Here is a 23,871-nt window from a genome sequence, read left to right as displayed (position 1 = left end):
CTTTTAAGAACCTGACTGATTTCTCTATTGTCCTAAGACCCAGGGGTTTGGGTCTGTGATCACTTTGTAACCAACTGGTTAGGATATTATTCTCAAGCCTCCCCGGGAAAGGGGGTGTAAGGGCTTGGGGGAATAGGAACACCAAGTGGTCTTTTCCCTGATTCTTTGTTAAATCACTTGGTGGTGGCAGCATACCCTTCAAGAGCAAAGAATTTGTGCCTGGGGGAAGTTTTAACCTAAGCTTGTAGAAATAAGCTTAGGGGGTCTTTCATGCAGGTCCCCACATCTGTACCCTAGAGTTCAGAGTGGGGAGGGAACCCTGACAGCTCCATTTCCACCTTCCCTGCAAGGCAATCTCAGTCTTGTCATGAACAGCTTTACAATCCAGTCCAAATTAAATGCTGTTTGTAGACTAACAGATTCCCTGGAAGAGAACCAAATATGGAATATTTCCAAAATCCCACCATTTTCTGCCTCTTTCTCAATTAATACAGAGCAAGTCATGGCAGTTGTATCTTCAGAGCACTTAGGTATCATCCCTCCAACAAATATGGGATGAAACTCAAGGGAAATAAAAACAGACAGCAAAATGAAGTGACTTGCCCAAAGCCACAGAGCAAGCCCATGTCAGAGCTGGGATTAGCATTAGGAAATTCCTGGCTCTCAGTCCTGTGTTCGGGTCATGCCTCCTCCTCAAGACCACACCCTTGGGAATGCCTGCTTTTTGCACACAGGGAGTCTTCCGGCTAGTTTGCTCCTGGATCTCTCCCATAGGCACAAAGCAGACAGCAGTGAAAAGGAAGACACCCCCCCCCGTTCTGCACCCAGAAACTGCATTAAAAAAAAACAAAACACACCACACACTTCAAAAACAATTCCTAGCCTTCCTTACTACTGGGTGCCAGCCTGTGCGTTCTGAACCCAACGTAAACCCCAGTAAGTGACGTAACAGTGCTCTGTGCACACTGAAACAAGTACGCTCCGTGTGTTTGCAGAATGCAGCAGGTAGGCTCCAATTGATCGGAAAAGGCTTCAGCATCAGATGGGCGGGTAAAGGAAGGTGGGGCTATGCTGGGGCAGCAGTGTAACAATCTGCATTAACACGAACACTCTAGGGGTTAGTGTGTGCTCAGCAGTGACCACAGAAACACAGGGCCCACCACGGGTTCCCACGAAACAGTGCACGGATGGGAACAGGCAGCAGCGGGGGGGCACACTAGATCACTTAAGAAGGAGAAGCATCTTACCATGGTATTGGCTTAGTGCAGGAGGGGGTTTCATGGGGCACGCCAGAAGATCAAACACCCACTGCAATTTGTTCTCCCCGTGAATGGGCCCAGAGGGCAACATGCAAGACACAATCTCAAGTCTTTGTGAATTACTGCCGTGCCTCCCAAACCCTGCAGGGGCACCAGGGGAGGAATTTAGGGAGAGAAAGGGCACAGAAACCCTCTGTAATAGAGTCATGTTCCTCCACCTCTGAAAAAAGAAAGACGACTGACTTACAACTCTGGAAAGTGTTTCTGGGTTTCTAGGTTGATGGAGAGCCTTCAAATGCCTTTACCCGAGTGAGGGGAAAGTTACCAGCTAGAATATGCACCAGGAACAAAGATGACCTAATTAGCAATGTCAGCACTTCATCGCTGCACCAAGGGAGCCAAGAATATTAGATGGGAGAGGAATTTTGTTTTAAAATAGCTTTCACTTAAGGCCTGGAGTCACAGAGACCAGAACTTGTGTTGAAGGAAGCTGCAGCTTTGCTCTCAGGGTGAGGGAGGGAAGGGATCAATCTCTGAAGTAAGGAAGAGTAAAATCTTGCAAGTCACAATAACTGGACAGCCTTGCAAGACACAGTATTATCCCTGGAAATTGGTGACTAACCCCAAGCGAGAAGAGTCTGCCTAAGTGGAGAGAGCTCCTAAAGCACTGCAAACTGCCTCCATTGTTCTCCAGGTCAGGGAGGGAGGCACTCACAGCCAAGCCAGCAAGGTGAAAGCCATCATCTATGTAAAGAGCACAGGATGCTGCCCTAAAAAGGAGGCACTGCCCGCATGTGCATCATTCCTGGAACAGCAGCCATTCTTCTAGCCTACAGCTTTAACTCTTGGGCTGCTGGAATCTGTTACAAGAGGACACCTGCAAGAGATTCTGCTAGAAACATAGCTTAGTAACATAAGCAAGGCCTGTTTAGCAAATCTAGATAAGTACCCTCAGTAGAGCTTACTGAGTATTTATAATAACAAACAACTAACTCTTGTATAGGGCTTTGAGTCAACTGACCAGGTTTTCCCCTCTCTGTAAACAGCTCATAACTAGGAGGAATAAGGACACACACATCCTGGTGGGAGATTATGCAACAGAGGAAGAAAACACAGACATGCAGGCTGGAAGCTACCATCATCACTAACATAAGACGACTGGAGATTGTGAAGTACTTCTGGATTTTAGACCAATAAATTCATCCCAGATGCTGGCACAAAAGTTAACAAATTAAGGCTAGAGGTATATTAAAAAAATACAAGAATGTTAACAAGAATCAAAAGAAAAAAAAATCAAAAAGTCCTTGAGACAAACACTACTTCCAAGCAGAGAGTGATCAATTTATAGTCAGTGCAGGCAAAACAGCAGATGTCATATTTGGATTTCACTAAAGCATTCAATCATCATGTGTTATTACTGCGTAAATTAATTCGAATGGTGTTGGATAGAAACAATTCCATGAAAAACTAGCTGGGGAGTGAAAACCAAGGGCAACGCTAATCAGCAATGTATTGAGTTGTACTGCAGGAATCCACATCAGGGACCCTCTTTAATAAATGACTGAAAGGAGAGAGAGAAGCACATGTCAATGAAATCTCCCAGGGATGGAAGTTGGGAGGAGTTGCAAACGCTCATGAGGACTAAAGGGGACCTGGCAAACAAAACAATTTGGCTTGGAAAATCTCAAGCTAAGGGCTAGTCTATACTGGCAGTGCTTTAATGTGGCTTGTGTCTGGGCAGAGTGCTGGAGAGAGCTCTCCCAGGGCTCTCAAAATAACCCCACCTCTAGGAGAGGTGCAGCTCCCAGTGCTGGGGCACTGTTTACACTGGCCATTTACAGCCCTGGAACTTGCAGCGCTCAGGGGGTGTTTTTTCACACCCCTGAGTGAGAAAGTTGCAGCACTGTGAAATGCCAGTGTAGACCAGCTTGAATACCTTTTGGGGAAAACAACACAAACACAACAGTCCTCAGCAGAGGGAAGCCAGTACCGCTGCAGGAGACTGCTAGATGGATGTGCTTACAATGGGCTGTGGCAGCAGAAATGGCTAATGCAATTCGGGTCTGCGTACACAAATGCATCACATTGTGAGTAGGGAGGGACCAGTCAACCTATAGCTCTGGTGGGAACACACCCGGAACACTAGTTTTTTGGAAACAGAATCTAAAGACCAACCAGGGGAGATCAGAGGGATAGATGAAGGAATTGGAAGGATTAAGAGAGCCAAGGGACTACCATGATGTGAGAGAACATGAAAACAGCCTACAAGGTTTTGAAAAAAGTGTGGGCTCCAAAAGCAGAGGATTTATTTAAGGTGGCACAAGGGGGAATAATTAGAAGTAATGAGATAAAAATTAAGAAATGGAAAAGCAAGGCTGATTATCAGGGAAAGCTTCCTGTTAGTGAGACCTATTAGGTTGCAGAACAGCCTCTCAAAGGGAGTGATGAAATCCATAGCCTGAGCATATTTAAAGCTAGACAGAATATATTAGAATGATGTGTAGGGATCACAACCTTGCAGCAGCCCCAGGAAGGACATGGCTTCAGCTCTAGTTTCCATGAGTCTATCCCAAACTAGCAGATTAATTCAGTGCCCCCAAGGAGCTCAGCCCTTCCTTTTCGGAACAAGGTGCTGAGCAAACATGATGCGTGTTTTGAGAGCCAGGCTTTACCAGTAGCTGCCACCACCAATGCAGATGGGAAGTTCTGGCACAAGATTGTGAGATATGGGAAGTTAAGTGGCAATTAAGTCAAGACAGGCCCAGTTGTGCACTCCCCTCCCACTCCCCACTGTTATGTCCACGAACGGATTTACACTCCACTCTCTAACAAGGGTGAAAGAAAGGAAACACGATATGCTATTGTTAAAATCACACTTGATTTGAACACTTGGCAGGGTCACAAATTCATGTCTTGCTATCATTACTTAATGTCTTGCTATCATTACTATCATTACTTGCTACTCCGAGCCCCATACAATTTATGAATGAGAGTGAACTATTATATGCTTCATCTGTCATCAGTAACAATTATTCTGAACCACAGATTTGTGGTATTTTGTGGTCTGTCTTGTTTAGGCTAGAGACACAAAGGGGAAGGAAAGGTTTTGCTTTTCCTAGGTTATATTGTACAACTACTTGGACACAAAATCTCTCACGGATATAACAGAAACACCACTTAGCCACCTGCAGCTGTACTGTCTGGAGCAGGGATCTCACACACGAAGGAGAGTTAGGTTAGGTCTCTACTTGAATGGAAGACCAAGGAGAATCTAGGAGCTGCAGAAAGTATTCTGGAAGATTCTGTTGGGTTGGTGTTTTTCCGATTCAGAGTCACAATTAAATCGATGCATCAGCTGAGTGACAAGGGGCTACAGTACTCCTTTTCTTTTTGCGAATACAGACTAACACGGCTGTTACTCTGAAACCAGGCTACTTACTGGCGATTGTATAGAGAGCACTCAGCTATTCAGTAACACACACATCCGCATTTGAGGCTCAGCCCTGCAAGACACTCAGCATGCCAGCCGCAAGCCACCAAAGCACATGAAGTAGTCAAGACTTCAGAGAAAGGTTCTGGCACTCAGTGATACATGCAGAGTTCCTGCAAATCTACTAGCATGCTGTTGAGTCCATCATCATCATTTTAACATATATGACATTTTAGGGGGCTTGTGTGTTTTGTTTTGAAGAATGATCTGGAGATGCTAACATGCCTCTCTCCAAGACACACAAGCAGCTAGCAGACCTCAGGCTGTGAAATGAGCCAAAGTTGCTCTTAACCCTCTCCTTTGTATGGAAAACAAAACAATCTTCCTCCTGGATTGGAGAATCGCTTCAAGTGGGTTTCCATGGAAGCCACATCACATTCCGTTTTCTTTTGCAAAGAAACAATCCCTCTAGCGCAGCGGTTCTCAAACTTTTGACTGTGAGCCCTTTTACCTAGCAAGCCTCTGAGTGCGACCCCCCTCTTATAAAATTAAAACACACTTTTTTATACATTTAACACCATTATAAATGCTGGAGGCAAACAACAGGGTTCAGGGTGGAGGTGACCCCCCCATGAAATAACCTCGCAACCTCCTGAGGGGTCCCAAGCCCCAGTTTGAGACCCCCTGCTCTAGAAAGCCACGAGGTTCTGAACATGGACATATGAATATGCAAACACCTCATTTCATACACAACACTATGTCCTACCACATTAGCACACTTCAATCCATAAGGGGAAATCCACTCAGAATGCTCCTGGCACGGTACTTCCCTTAGTAGTCATCCCCCTACTCTTTGGGAGGACACTGGGAGTAGTTGCGAGATACACACCACAGCACTATTCAGGTGAGGCTCAGCAATGGAGATGGAAAATAATCAGTCATTTTACGCACTGAGTTCTGCAATAATATTCAACTTAACTGACAGTTTTTCCTCATTGGTGCATTAGAGAGAGAGAGAGAATGAATCTGCAAATATCACAGTATTTGGGGATTATTCCTAAATGCCTTTATTCACCAAGCAGCATGCAAAGCTAATGCAAGTTAGCAGAAGTCTCTACAGGTTTCTTCCTGCCATCCACCCCTCCGCACTGGGTCCAACCCCCCCCATTCTGATTCACCGGGTCCTCGCTTCATTTAAATGCTTTGAAAACTCCTCTCTTACACACTTGTCCTCAAGAAGTGATGCCTAGCAGTGCACACCTGCATTTAAAACCAGAGTGCATCCCTGCACTGAGCTAGCCATGTTCTCACTCTGATAACTCCCCCCTCACCAGCCTACTGCTGGTGACCCCCCCAACTGGCATTTAGACTGTAAGCGTTTTCAGGCAGGGACCATGAAGCACCCACTGCATCTGGGGAGGCTAGATAACAGGAACAAAACAAAAGATTGAGAGGAAGGGGCTTTGCATCAGTAGATCTCAAAGCCTTTCACAATCTTCGTGTATTTACCCTGTGACGCAGGGCAGGGCTGTTACCAACATTGTCCAGATGGGAAGAGAGGCTAAGGGACTTTGTCCAAGGTCTCACAGAATAGGCTCTCTTGGGCAGAGCCGGGAACTGAATCCCAGTATCCCAAGCCTTGGGTAGTGCCCGAATCACTCGGCCATCTTTCCTCTCTAAGGAGCAACCCGTTTATTTTTACTCCAGAGGTAATGCACACTGCCTTATTCTATCCACTGCCAGACTGCCTCCTTGGGTCGCACCATGCCTTGAACCTGCGCCCAGTGAAACAAGAGGTACTGGTGACATTTCCGGTTTGTCCAGCCCGCTTCGCCACCACCACCACCACCGAGGTACAATCTTACTAGTCTGCACTCTGCCTGCCTCTTGCTTCACGCCACGGCCAGCACACCGCCACCGGAGCCTCGCCACCGCCTGAGAACGCCCTTCCCCTTGCTTTGTTCTTCTATCTCAATGTGCTCAGCCAGGTTCCCAGCCCTTCACGCCCCCATTTCAGGCCACAAATCTCCTTTTAAAACAAACTGTTCATTTGCTGTAAAGGCCCAACAGACCCACCCCAAGGCAAGACAAGTGACATTCTCTCTGCATGAAACACACTGCAGAGAGAGCAGAGATACGTGGCTGGTTATTGCACTAGCTGAGGCGTATCCAATATGAACAGCCAATTCTAACACACAGCTAATCATCATTGCTAAAAGTCAGGCCTCCCATTTCATTTCTCCATGATCTAGGATCTTCTCTTGTTGCGTCTCCTCTCACAGGACCATTCTTCAGGGTAGAAATCTGGTCTTTTACTTCTCTGTAAAGTGCCATACACACATGACATTAAATAAAATGCAAAGAACAGCAACTAGTTGCTCTCTTCGTCTGACTGTGTGGGCGTTTTGAGATCAGCCACTTAAAACAACTCCTCAATAAAGAGCATCTAGGATCAGTCTTTGTGAACTAGCGGCATGCAGAGCCATTTTTCTACTGAAGGACACATTTCAAAGTTATCCCAAACCTGAGCAGAAGTGACCTGTAAGGGCAGTTTCCAGGAGACTAATTTGCGGTATCTCAGCTCAGAGGAGGGAAAAAAAAAAACAAAAAAAAAAACCTCAGTGCTGACAGTGTTTATAACAGTGGCTTACAGCTTTGGTAAACTACACGGCCGAGCTCAGAGACCTGTGCTTGCTGAGGCTGAGCGGTGAAAGATGAAGTCTATGGCTGGAGCAGCTGGGTAACTGACTCAAAAGGAGAGTCAAGCCGGTTCCTCCTCTCACTGTCCTGCCTTTTACGAGCTACTCACCAATTAGAGACCTTGAAACAAGCGCACCAAATACCTTGATTGGTATGGTTCCTCTAGCACTGAGTCACAGGCTCACTATCAGAAACAGGCAGAGAGTCAGGGGCTTCTCCAAGGCCCCAGATCATCAAGAACTGGGCGGGAAGTTTTAGACCAGGCTCTCAGGAGGTTTCCAGTACCCTTTGCTTCTGGTCAGTGCTCCCACCCAATGGCATGTTTTTCTGCTTCAGGAGCTGGCTAGAACTAGGAACTGCAGAGGCGGCTGCAAGAACTCAGGAAAAACTTCAGTACAAGAGGTGGGGAGAGTGTTTTAGGTGGAGCTAAAGGCCAATATTTATTAAATTCAAACCGCATCTCCCAGCCTTAATTTGAATAGGCCCAAAAGAGGAGAAACAAGTCGGGCCAATGAGAAGGCCAGAGCAACACAACCCATGAACAAAATGCTTGGAACCTGCAGTAGAGAGATTTTAATTGGGCTACCTTTATGCTCTCCCTCTGGTGACTACTCGGCACTTCAGGAAATCTAGCTGGATTCATTTTTAATGTTTTAAACTTAAATGTCAATTATTGAGAGCTTCCTCTGAGCTTTAACATAATTCTTTTTACTGGTCTTTATATAAAAGCTGGTGGCCTCGTTACAGCAAAGTCCTTATCCATTAGGATTGCCTGACCTATAACTAAAATTATTTCTCCTTATGGGAATATCCAAGTGAGACTTCAATTACAAAACCTTTATGAAAACTACAAGCCATTTGACGCAATGGCATTTCAGGTGTTCAGAAAGGAGAAGAGTACGCGTATGCACCTGAAGGCACGAAGATACTTGATTGGAGTAGAACTCCTGGCCAGGTATCAGTGTAACCTAACCTACCCTTTACACAAGGCTGCTGCTAGCCTGTGTCCCCTCCCCACCCCCCCATACAGAGTGGCAGGAACAACCTAAGTACGAATGAAAACCTTGCAATGTTAAAAGAAAAGGAGGACTTGTGGCACCTTAGAGACTAACCAATTTATTTGAGCATGAGCTTTCGTGAGCTACAGCTCACTTCATCGGATGCAAGTCTCCTGGCTGGAGGAAGTCTGTTGTACTCCTATACCGTTCTTGCCAATGCAATAGAAAGAGGATAGGCGAAGTTGCTAAGAAAGGGCAAGCGTCACAGTTCCAGGATGAGCTGTGCCTTTGACCCCTTAGCCAGTCTCTCTGGGGGCACCCTTCCAAGAGGCAGGCCCAGCACCTGCACTTCTCTCAGAGTGAAAATCTGCCATTCCCCTACTTTTAGACTGGTCTCGAGGTTACAGCACCCTTGTTTCCTCAGCAGGTCCAACTGGGTTTCTTCTAGGAGCTGCAGACAGTTGTAAATGCAGCAACATTGAACAACATTCTCAGATTCTCCTCTCCCCCTAAGTTATCAGCCCACCTGCCGAGACCTTCAAAGGATTTGATACCTGTACTGTTTTAGTCTGAACTTTTATTTCAAAGCCATTAGGATGGTAGGATTGTTGGCTGCTTTAAAGCGAAGAGGTCAGACTATTTAGCACAACTAAAAAAGGAGCTTTCAAAATAAATTCACTTTGATTCCTGCTTTTCTGATGTTGCAAATCACACAAAAGCCTCCCTGGCTGAACCAAACAGGGGGGAGGAGGGGAGGGAAATCAACTGCAGGCTGTGGTCCCTACATTTTTTCTGTCACGTGCCCCCCCACCTCCCATTACCCATAATGGAATCCGTCTGCAGCCCGAGGCTGGGGTGCTGGGCCACAGCTGGGAGCAGAGGCCAGAGAGGACGGCACTTCCACCCCAAGCTCCGTGGGGCATGACCCTGGCATGGCCATGCCCCCCTGAACATTTCTCTGTGTCCTCCTACTGGGGGCTGCTCCCCACAGTTTGGGGAGCACTGACTTAGGGGGGAGCACTGATACTCAGCAAGTCAATAAAAGGGATCCCAGACTCATGCAGAAATGGACAGGGGTTTTCAGACTCAACTGTACTAAACTCAGTTTTAAGATTTGTTACTGAAAGCGACCGTGCTTCAAAACTGGAGACAGGCATTGAGCCATCCGCTAATGCAATGTATTAAGTAGCGATAACATCCAGGACAGAAGATCATCAATACACAAGCCAACAACTAGTCACACCAGGAGCTACTTGTAGGTGCTGACACCATAGCCTGCAAGCAGAGCTTTTTCCATGGAAAGTCATAGGATGCTTCAACCACTCAGCTACATTAATCTTCAGAGTCCCTCTCACCCACTGAACACTCTGGTGAAGGAAGCAAGCATGGAAGAGAGCTCACACTTCAGCTGGAACATTCAGACAGGCAGGTGATAGCTCAGGTAAGGATTAGCTCGGTCCTGGCACCCAAGCTGTTCAGAGACAAGGGGCTTTATCAGCTCTGCTTGGGGCTCATTTGGAAGTGAACACGGAAACTTCCACTTTAGTGGAGTCCTGCTAGCAAGCTGGTCTGTGTCTGCTTGATCAAGCCTCACCTCAAATCCCTATTCTTCCCAGAGGTAGACAACTTCCCACACACAAGATAAACAGCAAAACAAAGTCTGAATGCCTGATCGGAATTAGCCACTCATCCTTCCCTTTGTGAGAGAGAATAAAAGCAGGAGTTCACCAGAAGAATCACAAGTGAGATGAATACTTACTTGTTTGGCCTCAATTCCATTGGCCAAATCTGACATACCGGGCAACTCTTAAACCTTGGCCCTTTCAAAAATTAGATTCATCATGGCCTTGCTCTGCCACACTGCAGGCCAGACACTCAACAGCTTCAGGAGTCTTATTTGTCTAGTCCTGGACACATCCTAGTTAGACCAGGAAAGGATGTGTTGGAGGGTCTTGGAAGGCTGAGATAATGGGGATGGGGTGGAGGGAAAGGAACAGGGAGAAGTCAAACACATTTTGAGCCTCTTCACAGAGCAGCCACTAGTCCTAGCCTCCTGGGGCACCGATTTTAAGCTTCAGTTTTATTTCAGGACAATGACAAACTGCTGCAATTCAGCAAACAATGGAATGGCACAGAAGAGCAATTACACTTCCTGCAGTTCTAAATATGAAAACAGAGCACTGCATAGTTTCTGAATCCTGGCTGTTTAACAGTCAGTCACTTGCGTTTAAGTGCTGCATTAACCTAAATCTAGGAGTCCTCAAGTTTTTTTTGTTGTTTGTTTGTTTTTTTAAACAGAACAGAATGACTTTTCTGTAACTACCAGGATATTTCTGCCAACAGCAACTTCTCTCACTACAAAACAAACTCATCTGCAACACACGTCCTTTCAGACACGGGCTCAGTGAACCATGGCTCCAATTTACTAGAGTCTCTAGCAAGTGCATCCCCCTTAAAGCCCCAAGTTGGTTGGTTTTATAAGACAACCACCACACAGACAGTGCTGTGCCAGGGTATAAAACACCCCGAAGACTCAAAAGTTGGCAGCATCTGAGCCAAATTCCAATTCCTCTGCCAAGAAGCATGTTGTTCTCTAGTTTAAATAAGCAGAGTTGTCAAAGAGATCAGATATTTGTGGAACAAGACTAGATGTCTGTGTGACATCAGCAGCTGTTCAGCACTGAATTCAGAGCGGCCAATAAAGCTGGGATTCTTCGCTTCCAATGCTGGCAAGTTTTTCCATCTTCCGTACCCCAGGCAAGAGGTTTCCTCCTCAAACCAGCTGCTCTTTAGATACAGGACGTCAGTCGAGATCAGCTGAAGAGGCAAAAGAAAAAATAGACTATGGTGGAGGAGCTCCAGTCCTGAGCATGGCAAGCCCTTGTGCTAAGCCAACACAAGAAACCAGAGTGGAAGTGTTATAGGTGGGGATAAGGCCCAGACCCAGGAGGACTACACCTGGCATGCAGCCCGCATGAAACCGCTGTAGTGCTGTGTTACGCACAGTGCCAATGATTCAACTCCATACACTAAATCAAAAGCGATGCCACTTCCTATTGCCAAGCCACATCCTCACACCAGACCTCTGCTATCCTAGGAACAATAGATTTCCATTCCTCCACACGCAATTCTCCACAGGGCGCTGTACGTTGTTCTCCTCGCAGAGCTCACTGGGATTTAAACATTTATCCAAGTTCCCCAGTGAGCATTTATGGCAAGAGTCCACCTGAGCCTATGGCAGTTCGGGTATCCTGGGCCAGCAAAGGGGCTTAGTAGGTTTGGTGGCGGGGGGGGGGGGGGAAGAGGGAGGAGTGACAGAGGGATCGCTCAGTGGTTTGAGCATTGGCCTGCTAAACCCAGGGTTGTGATTTCAATCCTTGGGGGGGCATTTAGGGATCTGGGGCAAAAATTGGTCCTGCTTTGAGCAGGGGGTTGGACCAGATGACCTCCTGAGGTCCCTTCCAACCCAGATATTCTATGAAAATCATGCTTTCAAATCCACCATAAAGAAAATGGGGAAACAGTTTTAAGAGTGGCCCAGAAGAGTTTGCTCTTTTAGGGCACGAAGCCCCACCACAGTGAGCAGCACAGCACAGCGATGAATCAGCAACACTCAGTCAAATTCAGCAACACCAGCTTTTTATTTTAATCCCGAAAAACCCAGCAATCCAGCAGTCTTTGCAGCTCTTTTTAAGCTTAAAAACCATTGCAAGGTTTTTCCAAAGAGACAAGCTCTTCCTAAATTCCTACTGTAGAAAGATTAAGTGCTTGAAAGAATGATCCCGTTTCTTTCCCTTTACCCAAAACAAGCCACGCTAATAGAACTAACCCACATCTCTGCTACTTTCTGTCAAGAACATCAAAGTCTCAGTTAACTGAGCACCTCTGAATAGTCGCCCTCTCTCTGCAGCATGGCAGAAAGGTACAGACAGAGGAGGAGAATTCATTTTAGCTAACTTGGAGGGGTATACTTCATAGGTGGGGGAATCCCTGCAAAAATAAGGACAATGCAGTCCCTAGGTGCTTAGAGGACTCATAGGAGATAAAGGAGCCATGGCAGGATTTTGGTTCTCTGTGTCCATATGGGCAACATTCGTGAGCAAGAGATAGCTAATTGCCAATCTTGGTACCTTGTGTTTTCCTGCATCTAAAGATATCCTTGCCCACTGGTCTACCATTCCTTCTCTTTCAGCTGGCAATTAAAAGAATAGGTTGCAAGGAAGCAGATATTCAGAAGTGATTTAAAAATCTTAATTTAGAGTTCATGTGCTCATCAAGTCTTCAAGTGGGATAAGCGAACAAACAGAACTTCTCTGCATGTTTTACTACGCCAGCACACTTTAGAGTGGCTTTTAAAAGCCAGCTTCTTAAACAACCTCAGGTGGATACAAGCATGTGTGCTAAAACTCAGGGTGCTGGGGTGCGGCAGCACCCCTGGGCTTGAAGTGGTTTCCACCATATAAAGGGTTCAGTTTTGTTAAATGGCTCTCAGCACTCCCACTGTAAAAACGCCACTGGATAAATGATGCCTCAGGACAGAGTTAGGAGTGACAGATCAGTAAGAATTCAGTATGCAGCATTTTAAACAAGCAGAAGAATTCTTTCTGGAAGCTTGAGATAAGAATGCTGATAAACACTTCCAGTTTTTCCCTTCAGTGATCTTTCTGCTCTACGCTGCTAACAGAATAACTCACTCGTGGAGTTTTAGTACAATTAGAAAAGGTACTCTCCCCTACAGAATCTTCATTCTAATTAGCTGGTGAGTAATTCACATCTGCTGTTCGGTACAGAGAACTTCAATAGACCCAGGCTGAGGAGCTGTCACCTATGTTTAGGTCAGCTTAGATAAAAAGGGAACATTCAGGAAGTATGACCGCATTCAAATAACCTTTGGTTAACTTGGATCCCAGGGGCAACACGGCTGCTGAAAGTTTTGCATTAGAGACAGGAGGTAGCAAGTCATCTGGCCTGTAGGTTAATTTTGCCTACAGGAATGGGCCATTGACACTGTATTTACTCCACAGCCGTGGCTAGAACTAACAGAGACAGACAAGGAGAAAGAGCATTTCAGGCCAGAAGGGTGTTTACAGATCCATGTATTAACTGCTTGCTTAAACTTGCACTCCTCCCAGATGTGTTGCCAGTGAGGCCTGAATTGAAGGTCAGTAACTTCCACAAGAGATTAACTCACTCTATGAATACAGTCATTAACCCCCAAGCACCCTCCCTCACCCCAATACACCCTGTGCCACCATCCAGGTTGCATGTCCATTGCTGTCAATAGAAGGCACAATAAAAACCTCACAGCACCAAGTCTCAGAGCCCGGGTTGACTGACTTGGGCTCCTGGGTCTCAGGCGGTGGGACTGAAAATTGCAGGGTAGATGTTTGGGCTTGAGCTGGAGCCTCGGCTCCGAACCCCTACGAGGAGGGTGAGTCTCAGAGCCCAGGCTCCAGCCCAAGTGTCTACACTGCACTGTTTAGCCTATCCCTCCTCCAGCCCAAACTGGTGTCTGTTGACCTGGGCCAGCCACAGGCGCGCTGCAGATCTTTTAGTGCAGTGTAGGACATAGGCAGGAGAGTAATTCCTGATGCTCTGCATATGTCAGTAATGCCTTCTCAGAATGCTTTGTGGGATACATTGAAATGAAATATTATCCCCCATTTATCCCTGCCTGGAAATCCTGAAGCTTTAGCCTCTTAAAATGTGCATATTAAAACAAACAACAAAAAAACAAAAACAAACCCCTCTCCCCAAGACACAAACTGCTGTACCCGGCTGTTCTTGAGAGAAGAGTGAGTCTCTCTGCCTAGGGACTCAAATGCAGCAGTCTCAGGAGGGTGCAATCAAAATCTGATTAGAAAACGGTATGCAGTTTTCAAGTACGCTTGACTCAAAAGTCACTATTTAGAGAAGTTATTTGCGGTCTAATGAAAAAACGCCTCCAGCATGTACAAGCTGTCGTACCGAGGGAGTGGAGGGGGAAGAAATGGATAGGAATTTAAAGCCAGGAGGCTACAGAAAATATTTCAGTAGAATGAGATCCAGAGGGAGATGTGTCTGACAATGGAAATTCACCAGGTTGAAAGTTTTATTTCTTGGGTCTTTCACTGATAAGAGAAGAGTCAATCGCAGTCAATTCAAGGAGACAGAATTAATTAATTAATGTACTGGCTGAGTGGTTAAGGTGCTTGACTATATAGTCTTGAAGGTCATGGGTTCATGTTTTGCTCAATCTCACACTGAAAGGCTACTTACCCATTCTGCAGCTGGGTGAATTGGACCTGATCCCATCAGATTAGAGCAGTCAAAGGCAGCTGGATGGGATGCTAGCCAAATGATTCCATTGTTTGCTGGGAAACTGGCTTGCATCTGCCCAATGAGCCCAATTGACTTCTGACTCTTATACAATGCTTTTCATCAGAAGATCTCAAAGCGCTTTGCAAAACTGAATATCATTCGCCAGTTTAGAGAGAGCAGAGAAAGGTGAAGTGATTTGCCCAGGGTCTAATGGCCAACTGAAGAGCCAGGTCTCCTAATTTCTAGTCCCACGTTCTATCATCTGGACCATGCTCGCTCCTTGCGGGCGTTCAGCTCATTTGTGATGGGAAAACAGGGAGCCATTATCTAAGGGGCTTCCTCGTTTGGGCTGCCTCTGGGGAGTGATGTGTGAAGGGCTAAATAACTCCCTATATAGGGTAAGAATAGTAAGAGGCCGGTATGGTTCCAGCAGGAGCTCTTTAAATGGCCTGAAAAATCAAAAAGGAATCCTATAAATGGAAACATGGACCAACTGCTAAGGAGGAGTACAAAAGAACAGCACAAGCATATAGGGATAAAAGCAGAAAGGCTAAGGTATAAGAGGAGTTACACCTAGCAAGGCACATAAAAAGCAATATGAAGAGGGTCTACAAATAGGTTAGGAGCAAGAGAAAGCCAAAGGGGATTGTTGGTCCTCTACCTAGTGAGGAAGATGAGCTACACATGGATGACATCAAGGAGGCTGAAGTATTTAATGCCCAATTTGCTTCAGAGTTAATTATGCTCAGATAAATTGGTTAGTCTCTAAGGTGCCACAAGTCCTCCTGTTCTTTCTTTGATTGGGTTACTGACCTACCCCGGGGTGGGGAGGGTGGGGGAAGAGAGCAGTAGACGTGATATACCTTGATTTTAGTAAGGCTTCTGACACACAGTCCCACATGACACACTAATAAATAAGCTAGGGAAATGTGTCCAACTGAAATTACGATAAGGTGGGTACACAACTGGTTAACAGACCAACCTCAAAGAGCAGTTTTCAATGGTTCACTGTCCAGCCAGGAGGCCATATCTAGTGGCATCTCACAGGGGTCTGACTTGGGTCCAGTATTATTCAATATTTTCATTAATGACTTGGATAATGGAGTGGCGCATATGCTTATAAAATTTGTGGATGACACGAAGCTGGGAGGGGTTGCAAGCACCTTGGAGGACAGGATTAGCATTCGAAACAACCATGACAAATTGGAGAATTGATCGGAAATTAACAAGATGACATTCAATAAAGTACAAAGTACTATACCTAAGAGAGAAAAAAAATCAAACGCACCGCTACAAAATGGGGAGTAACTGGCTCGGTGATAGTATGGCAAAAAGGATCTGGGGGTGATAGTGGATCACAAATTGAATACGAGTCAACAATGTGATGGAGTTGTGAAAAAGGCGAATCTTCTGGGGTATGTTAACCAGAGTGTCGTTCGTAAGACACAAGAGGTAACAGCCCTGCTGTACCCAGCACTGGTGAGGCCTCAGCTGGAGTGCTGTGTCCAGTTCAGGGTACCACGCTTCACAAAAGACTGACAAAGTGGAGATAGTCCAGAGGACAGCAACAAAAGTGATAAAAGGTTTAGAATAACCTGGTCTAGGAGGCCAGGTTACAAAACTGGGCATGTTTAGTCTTTAGAAAAGATGACTAAAGACAAAAAAAGCTAAGCTCTGGAATAGGCTTCCAAGGGAGGTTGCGGAATCCCCATCACTTTAAGAACAAGTTGGACAAACACCTGTCAGGTATGGTCTAGTATACCATACTTTGTATACAGGCAACAGGACTAGATGACTTCTCGAGGTCCCTTCCAGCCCCACATTTCTATGATCCTATGAACTTAGCAACCAAAGGAGTACTCAGCAAGGCCCATTTCAGTCAGTACCACTGAGAGTATTGACAGCAGACTACCAATCTGCTACCTGCAGTCCTACCTGCAGCTCCTTGTCCGAGTACTTCTGAGGGTTTTTGCTCCCTTGGCTCTTCTTCCGAAGTTTTTTCAGCTCTGCCTGGCATTTCTCTAGCGCATCCCCTTTGCTCCTTTGCTCAGTCTGGTATTTCTTCAGCGCAGCCTGAATATAAAACAGGGGGAAGCTCTGAATAGCTGAAACAATGGCTCAGCAGATCAGCTGAGATTTTCTGCTCCTAATGAGCATGGTTTACATTCTTCTTGTAGCCAAGGCCTCCACAACCTCGTTCCTGATGCAGGAGGCATGTTTTAGAACACTTGCATGTTTAAAAGGCAACTGTGCAGCCATCCTCCTCTGGGAGACGAGGGGATACCAGATTCCCAATGACCCAGAAAGCAGAAATATCAGCTTGTTGGTGGTTTCATGGTGGGCTACCAAATTAAGAAAAAGGATTGCTCTCCTCTTTAAAAAAAGAGCAGTCACTACCAGCAATGAAAGTTAATCGGCATGCTCTTTAGCGCCAGGAGTGTAAGATGATCAGAAAGCACCTAGCACATTCTGGACACTACCACAATGCAAATAGTCATTCATAATTAGTATCAGTTCATGCAGATTAAACAGGAAATTCTGCTTCTTACAGTACGCTGAACCAATGCGCGTGGGGGCCAGAATTAGACATTAAAGGGTTAAGTGTGGCCATCACAGGGTTGAGATGGTTAGAGCCCACAGGTTTTAGAGCATCAACAGAATATTTTTTGCTAAAAATCTGCAACATGCCAAGAGGCCAGTCTAACTCCTGCCTCTGTATTCAGGATTACATGAAGGTACTCAGATCCCAAACGAGCAGAGTCAAGGTGGAACACTCGCACCCCCATATTGACTAGGACAAGCTTGGAATGCTGGTGGAGAAGGCAGCAGCAAAGAGAAAGTCAAAAGAAGAGCTGGGAACATGCTCGTGTTGTTTAATATATTAAAATAAAGTTCTGATGGACTTACACTTAGATACCTGGAATCCAGTTCTACTTTCTGCTCCAGTTGCGTCAGTAGCTCGTTGTGAAAAGACTTCAGCTTGAAGACAAAAACCAAAGTACGTATTCTAGCAAACACTGACCTGGCCTCGAATTCAAATACACAGAGCGAGCATGAGCGTGTGATACAGAGGATAGTTTCATGACGAAGAGACAAGGGGCTGATGGAGAGCAGTGGATGAAACAAGACAGAGCGTGAAGACAGACAGACATAGTGAATACAACACAGAAAGAGGCATGTTAACATTAGGGCAGCCAATTGGATACGGGAAAAACAGGTGTATAATTGGCTACATAAAGGAAGAGAGGCTTGACGGTCTGAGAGAAACAGATGGAAGCCCATATGGAGAGCCTGGACATCAGCAGGCCAACAACCAAGTTTTAGATAAAGTCGGTCTCTGTGGATTAGAAACTGAAGCCCATTGTGTTTCCTGGACACAGCATCGAAGTCCTCCAGTGCTAACTGGCTCTGCGTGAAGTAGATTTGTTGAGTAGCTGGCTCTTTTGCCCAGACAATACCATTTTTACAAGTGCTCTCTAGACATCCTAGTGTTTTTTTGATCCTCCCCGCACAATTTATTCTTTTCTTCAGTCAGGGTTTACCAAGTGAGGTTTCTACTCTTAGCTAAACGCTTGGCAATTATTTCATGCATCCCCTCTGTGCAGTCCTGTGGTGCAGTTCCACACTGAAATGCAGCTAAAGGCCAACAAATTGCTGACACAGCTGCTGGTCCCAAAGCTTCCTGCTGGTCGTCCTATGTATTTGGCCCACCCAGACTCCTCTAGAAAACATGTCTGCAAGCTGTACAGTACTTACCATCTCTTCTAACTGATTTTGAATCTGCCTGTGAACTTCTGCCATCTGGAAGAGAACATCCCCTAGAAAGACAAGAGAAAAGGAGAGGATTTTAAAGACCCTCCACTCTCTGTAGACATCACACACAGCGATGCAGCTGGGAAGGAGGGGGCCATTAGTATCAACAAGATTGAAGGAATGAGAGATCAGACTAAGTGCTTTACAGTTTGAGTTTACAGAATAAGCTCAGGGCTCTTGGGCATCCATGGAGTGTGTTTACATCAGATGCTCATTTAAATCTCAAGCATGCAGATGTCTAGCTAGGAGGGTTGGAAACCTACACGCTGCCCCTTTCTGATTATAAGGAACAAGCAGCAGCATGAGCAGAGCACCCTGGAACCCTGCACAAGTGTGAACTGCCTGTACCGGAAGAGTCTCACCACGCTGGAAGCATAGTTCTGCTTGCTACAACCACCCTGAGGAGCACAAGCATGCTACTACAGTCCCAAGCTTGAATCAGCACTGAACCTGTTCCCCAGCATGGCACTAGAGGGTGCTGTGAAGCTGAAGGTTCTAGCTTTTGGACATCCCCCCACCACCCATGGTCATTAAGGGATCCCCTCGACACTTACTCCAGGTGTTTGGTCATTAGCCCTGGTGTCCTGGCCAGAGTCCAGACTGGATAATTCTATTCCACATCCCTTTCCCCCGCCAAGCGTAGCTCAACAGGGAAGTTCTTCCTCACGTTCAAAGACTGGAGCATACAGTAATGGTGACATAGAATGGCTGCTGCATTCTCCCCCGGCAGAGAATGCATTTCAGTGGGGAGTAACCCACTCCCTTCTTTCTATAGCCGGGCATGGTTTTTTGAAGTACTTGGAGATCCCTCAGGATACGAGGCAATGCGTCAGCCCCCCATGGACGCCTTAGCGACAGAATAAAAGGAACACCTGCAAGAGCCAGTCTCTGCTATAACAAAAATATGGAGCAGAGATATTGGAGGAGGGGAGTTGCTTCAGTCCTAGAAGGAGATGAGGTCTTGTCAGAGGAACATACCATATGGGAACAAAAACACCAATTCACAGAAATCCAGCAGTAGCAAGGGCAGGAAGTAAGAGCCTACGTAACGGGCCCAGAGAGGCTGCTCACGGCCCCACACTGCAAAGGTGGTGAAGCTACCGTCAAGGAAAAACGTGGGGGGGAAAAAGGTCTTGAGTGCAGGAACAGTAGCCATAGTTACAGCCGCTAATCCCAGCTCAGCCCTGCTGATGTGTCTCATATCAAGCACGGCCGTTTTGAACCGGAGGAGCGACGCAGTTAGGAACTATTTTACTCTAATTCCCCTCAGCTCTCTCACCCTTCTCCAGCTCCCTCCTGCTTCCGACGACAGGATGGCCACTCTGGGCTCTCCCATAGCTTGGCAGCGGCAGCTCCGTGGGGACCTGAATTGAGCCTCCCTCCTCTGACAGGAGTTCTCTGTGCTTCCAGCCTCTTCTATTTTACAGGGCAAGTGTCAGCATCCTGCTGAACTTGTCCTGGCCACAGCGCTACCCAAGACACACTGCTGACAGTCAGGGCTGCCAAACGGCTCTTTCTGGATTATAACCCCCCTCCCAATACACTGGGCTAGGAATTGCACATGGCAACAACTGATGATCTAAGTAACCTCGCAGGCCGATTGAGTCTCTTTTACACAGTGTTGGCTAATTCTGCTCTGTTCTCGTGAGCGCTCAGCACCTACCAGCCAGGCTGCAAGCGTCTATTAAAGGGAATGTAACAAAAACAGAGTCCTCACTAAAGATCAGTTCCTGCAGAGCAGACCCTGAGCTCCTGGTGCAAGGAGACTGGCAGGAGCAAGCCCTGCCTTATACAGGGCCAACCTCAGACAGCTAAATAATGCTGAAAGAAGCGACATCAGGGTGGGAAAAGCAGGTACAATCTCATCTCACGGGCAACACACAGGTGCCCAAATTAAACAGGCTAAAAAAAGAAGGCTAAGAACCCCATAAGTGTTTAAGTCAGGGGTCTCACTTCCACCCACGACAGGCTGCACTTATAGAATTTAAAGTTACCACTCTGCCCAGCCATTGGAGTGGGTCTAGGCTTGACCGGGGCTGAGACCCATGCATGTTGTGTATTGTACCATGGTGTGCAGCAACATGAACCGGGATGGGGTGGGGAAGGGATGCCTTGCTTTTGTGGGCTGAATTTATTTGCACACGCTCTCTCTCAAAACTTTTTCCCAACATTAAAAAAAAAAAATTACCACTGAGCGCCAATCCCTTATGTTATTATCAAGTAGCTGGTGGGTAACAATCTTATCTACTCATGGCTTGATAGGGTAGGGTTATAACTGCACCTTTGGAAGTTGGTAAAGCATGCATCCAATGCCAGTGCACCCACAGGCATTAAGCAAAGCCACGGGGGACAGCTGACCTGGACTGGGGGAGTGGGCGAGAGAGGAAGCGCAGTTTGGATTTCCCCCATTTGAAACTTCACAGGATTCTGGCTACTCTGGCGTGTTGGGGAGAGCAAGCTTGTCTAGAACCTGGTTCTGAGTGATCTCAACCCACACTCTTCTCCACAGGTAGTTTCTCCAAAAGCCGATGTAAGGATCATGTGGGCTGTTCTAGCCAATGAGCCAGCAGAGGCTCACCACAAGGCTCCTTGCAGAGCCGTGTAAAAAGTTCAAGAAGAAGCTATTCAGCCTTAATGCTCTCACAGCCAGCTGTTACCATCACAAATCTCAGCAATGAATAGTTTCGTGCATGAAAGGGAAGGTCTGGGCAAAAGGTTAACACTACAAAACCTACAGGAAATTGCTCTCCGGTTGATAGGTGAAAGTTAAATGGTGGGAAGCGCATGGTTCTCTCTATATTGAGGACAAGAAAAATGATGTAATGTTATAACTCAGCTGTGATTTCTTCCACGGACAATGCATCAATACATGCATTTTTATCTTCTAAGCACTCTGCTGACACGAATTCTCACACCACCACCTCCATTTCACAGGGAGCCAGGCAGGTTAAGTGATATACCCACCATCACAGGAGGAACTGTTCACAGCAGACTCACGAGTGGAACTTGGGTCTGTCTGGCTTACACCACGCCTCTCAATGCATTGTGCAAGGGTGGAGGTTCTCATAAAGAGGGTGTACAAACATTCAGTCAAGCACCATCTGGGCCCAGCCCTTTAAAGAACCAGTGAGAGCCATCTCTGCTCCAAGAAGTTTGCAGTCTAATTCAGAAAAAGATGAAAGGGCCCATCCCAAGCATTAGAGGGAGAGGTAACACCCCCTTCCTTCCCCCCACCCCTCAAGACACACACTTTAAACCCGACCTTAGAGACTCCTCCTGGCAAAGATTTTAAATCTTGGTTTACAGCTTTCTTTCTACAAACTCCCTTTGCCCCTTGCAAGACAATGCCCTCCGAGCACTGGCGACCAGAGCTGAAACCAATCCCACTTCAAAAATAAAAAAAAATCCAGACACGTGGCACAAACGAGTAGCTCTCCCCACCCAATGGCAGCAGCACCACAGACCCGGGCAACATACTAGAGATTTATTATACCAGAATGCAAGCCATTCCCAGCAGCTCCCCAATCCAGGCTTCCTCCAGGATGGCCACAGGGATACTAGCAGCAGATAAAATGCACTTCTAAACCTCAGTTAGCCTCTCCCGGACTGCAGGATGTATTGGCGTGCTCAGAGTGCTCACCTTGAGCTACACAAGTCTATAAAAGCCACCACCCAAGTCATTTTATCTTAAAGCTGCTGCGAAGATAAACAGGGCCCGGCAGCAAGGAAGGGGTTAAAATCCGTGAATAAAACCTCACGGAAATTCAAATTTAAGTATTTAAAAGGGTCTATGACATGGATTAGAATCTGCAACATCATACTAATCCAGGACGAGAGCACAACATCTTTCGCTGCTGAGAGTTTGGTGAATTTCAGGAGGAGGATTTATGGCTTATACCCTGCTAACATCCAAAGGCCCTGATCAAGATGCCTACCCGGTTGTGCAGGGCTTTGTATAAAGGGAGGAGTTACTCCCAAGATCACTGGAATGACAAATGTGCAAAGGTCACTCCCACGTCCAGGGTTTTGGCACCACACAGAACAGTGTTCGTAATGGAAACGCCAACGCAACCATCACCTTGCAGTGAACTTGCGAGTGAGGCAAGCACATGAGTTACACAGTTACTTACGCACGCATGTTAATTAACTCACACAACCCCCCACTTGGTAGGGAAAAGCAGCCAGTGGCTAAGACTTGCCTGGGGCTACGGGGCAGCAATGGGAGTTGAACTCTGGCTCTTTGTCATGTGCTCCAAACACACCTCTCTAAGTCAGGTCCGGAGTCAGGTAGGGACAATGTCATGGTTGCAAAGAATGTAAACAGACTAGATACACAAAGCAAACCAGAATTGCTATTTTAGTCTACGTCTGACTCACACAACCATTTTCAGAGAACTATAGGCACCATTGTGAGTCCACTGGGCTCTAAACCCACCACACCCAAAGAGAAACAGCTAAACAGGTTGTTTCACATGGCTTTCTGGGGCTGCTATCAGCCAGAGTTTGCATGCTAACCTCGCAGAGGGTGGAACAACACACACAGGGCTGCACCTCCCTTTGTGCGGAGAAAAGTTTCACCTTGAGGTTTTCCAGGCCTAGGGATGGTCTCCACCACCATTTCCTCTCCCCCCCGCCCCATTATGCATTTCGATCAAGCGGTTAAGTGCATCAGACCACAGAGTAACGCCAATCGGACAGAGACTCTCAAGCCATGCTGCCACTTGTTCTAAAAATCCACGAACCAATCTGACTTGTAATGGGAGCGAGAAGCCAAGCTGGAGCTGGGAAAGCAATCAAACAATACGTCCGAAGGGCCAATGGGCTCAAGACAGTTTGCCACTAACTCACTAGAGTTGCAAGATTCCTGCCAATAGAAGTCTGATCTCCTCTAGCACTGGGGCTAAGCATTGGCTCCTGCCCCAGACTTAGCATGCCAAGCCAAGAGTGTTCAGCCTGACCGGGAGCACCCCACCCCCAGCCCTGAGAGTGGGGGGAAGGGCCAAGCAGTGACAAGCCAACCCTGCAGTGCAATCAAAGTGGCGAAGGCCTTGCCTTCACTGCTAAAGAAGGTTTTTTAACCTTCGAGTAACTCAGGCATGGGAGCTACCCAGCGGAAAAAACAGGGCAGACGCGGCACTTGGGTTTTACCCTGAGGAGCAGTTACTGAGGGCAACCTCTGGAGGGGATTTAGGGCAACTTACCTCGCAGTAAAACTCAAGTGCCTGGTCTTTGCACCTCGGGATCGCGCACAGGCGTTAGTTACCCTGAGGTAAACCACCCCCCACCTCTTGAGCAGTGAAGAGAAGGCCAAAGAAGGGACACAATCATCCCCCCCCCACACACACACACACCCCGTCAGACTCATTTAGCT

General features: G+C 46.7%; 1 protein-coding gene across 10 annotated transcripts in view; it reads right to left on the bottom strand.

The window, feature by feature from the left end:
- BAIAP2 (BAR/IMD domain containing adaptor protein 2) overlaps positions 1 to 23,871 on the bottom strand; it is an 88,747-nt gene that overhangs the window by 27,519 nt on the left and 37,357 nt on the right. For all 10 annotated transcript variants that reach the window (XM_073311971.1, XM_073311967.1, XM_073311974.1 and 7 more), the window contains 3 exons: positions 18,444 to 18,505; positions 17,595 to 17,666; positions 16,623 to 16,760 (listed from right to left, as the gene is read on the bottom strand). In XM_073311971.1, coding sequence (XP_073168072.1) covers positions 16,623 to 16,760; positions 17,595 to 17,666; positions 18,444 to 18,505 — 272 coding nt within the window. The remainder of the gene's footprint in view (positions 1 to 16,622; positions 16,761 to 17,594; positions 17,667 to 18,443; positions 18,506 to 23,871) is intronic.

Source organism: Lepidochelys kempii, chromosome 14, assembly GCF_965140285.1.
Source record: "Lepidochelys kempii isolate rLepKem1 chromosome 14, rLepKem1.hap1, whole genome shotgun sequence".
NCBI classification, from domain to species: domain Eukaryota; kingdom Metazoa; phylum Chordata; order Testudines; family Cheloniidae; genus Lepidochelys; species Lepidochelys kempii.
The sequence above is the reverse complement of the archived record's forward strand: the minus strand, read 5'-3'. Positions and strand labels throughout refer to the sequence as shown.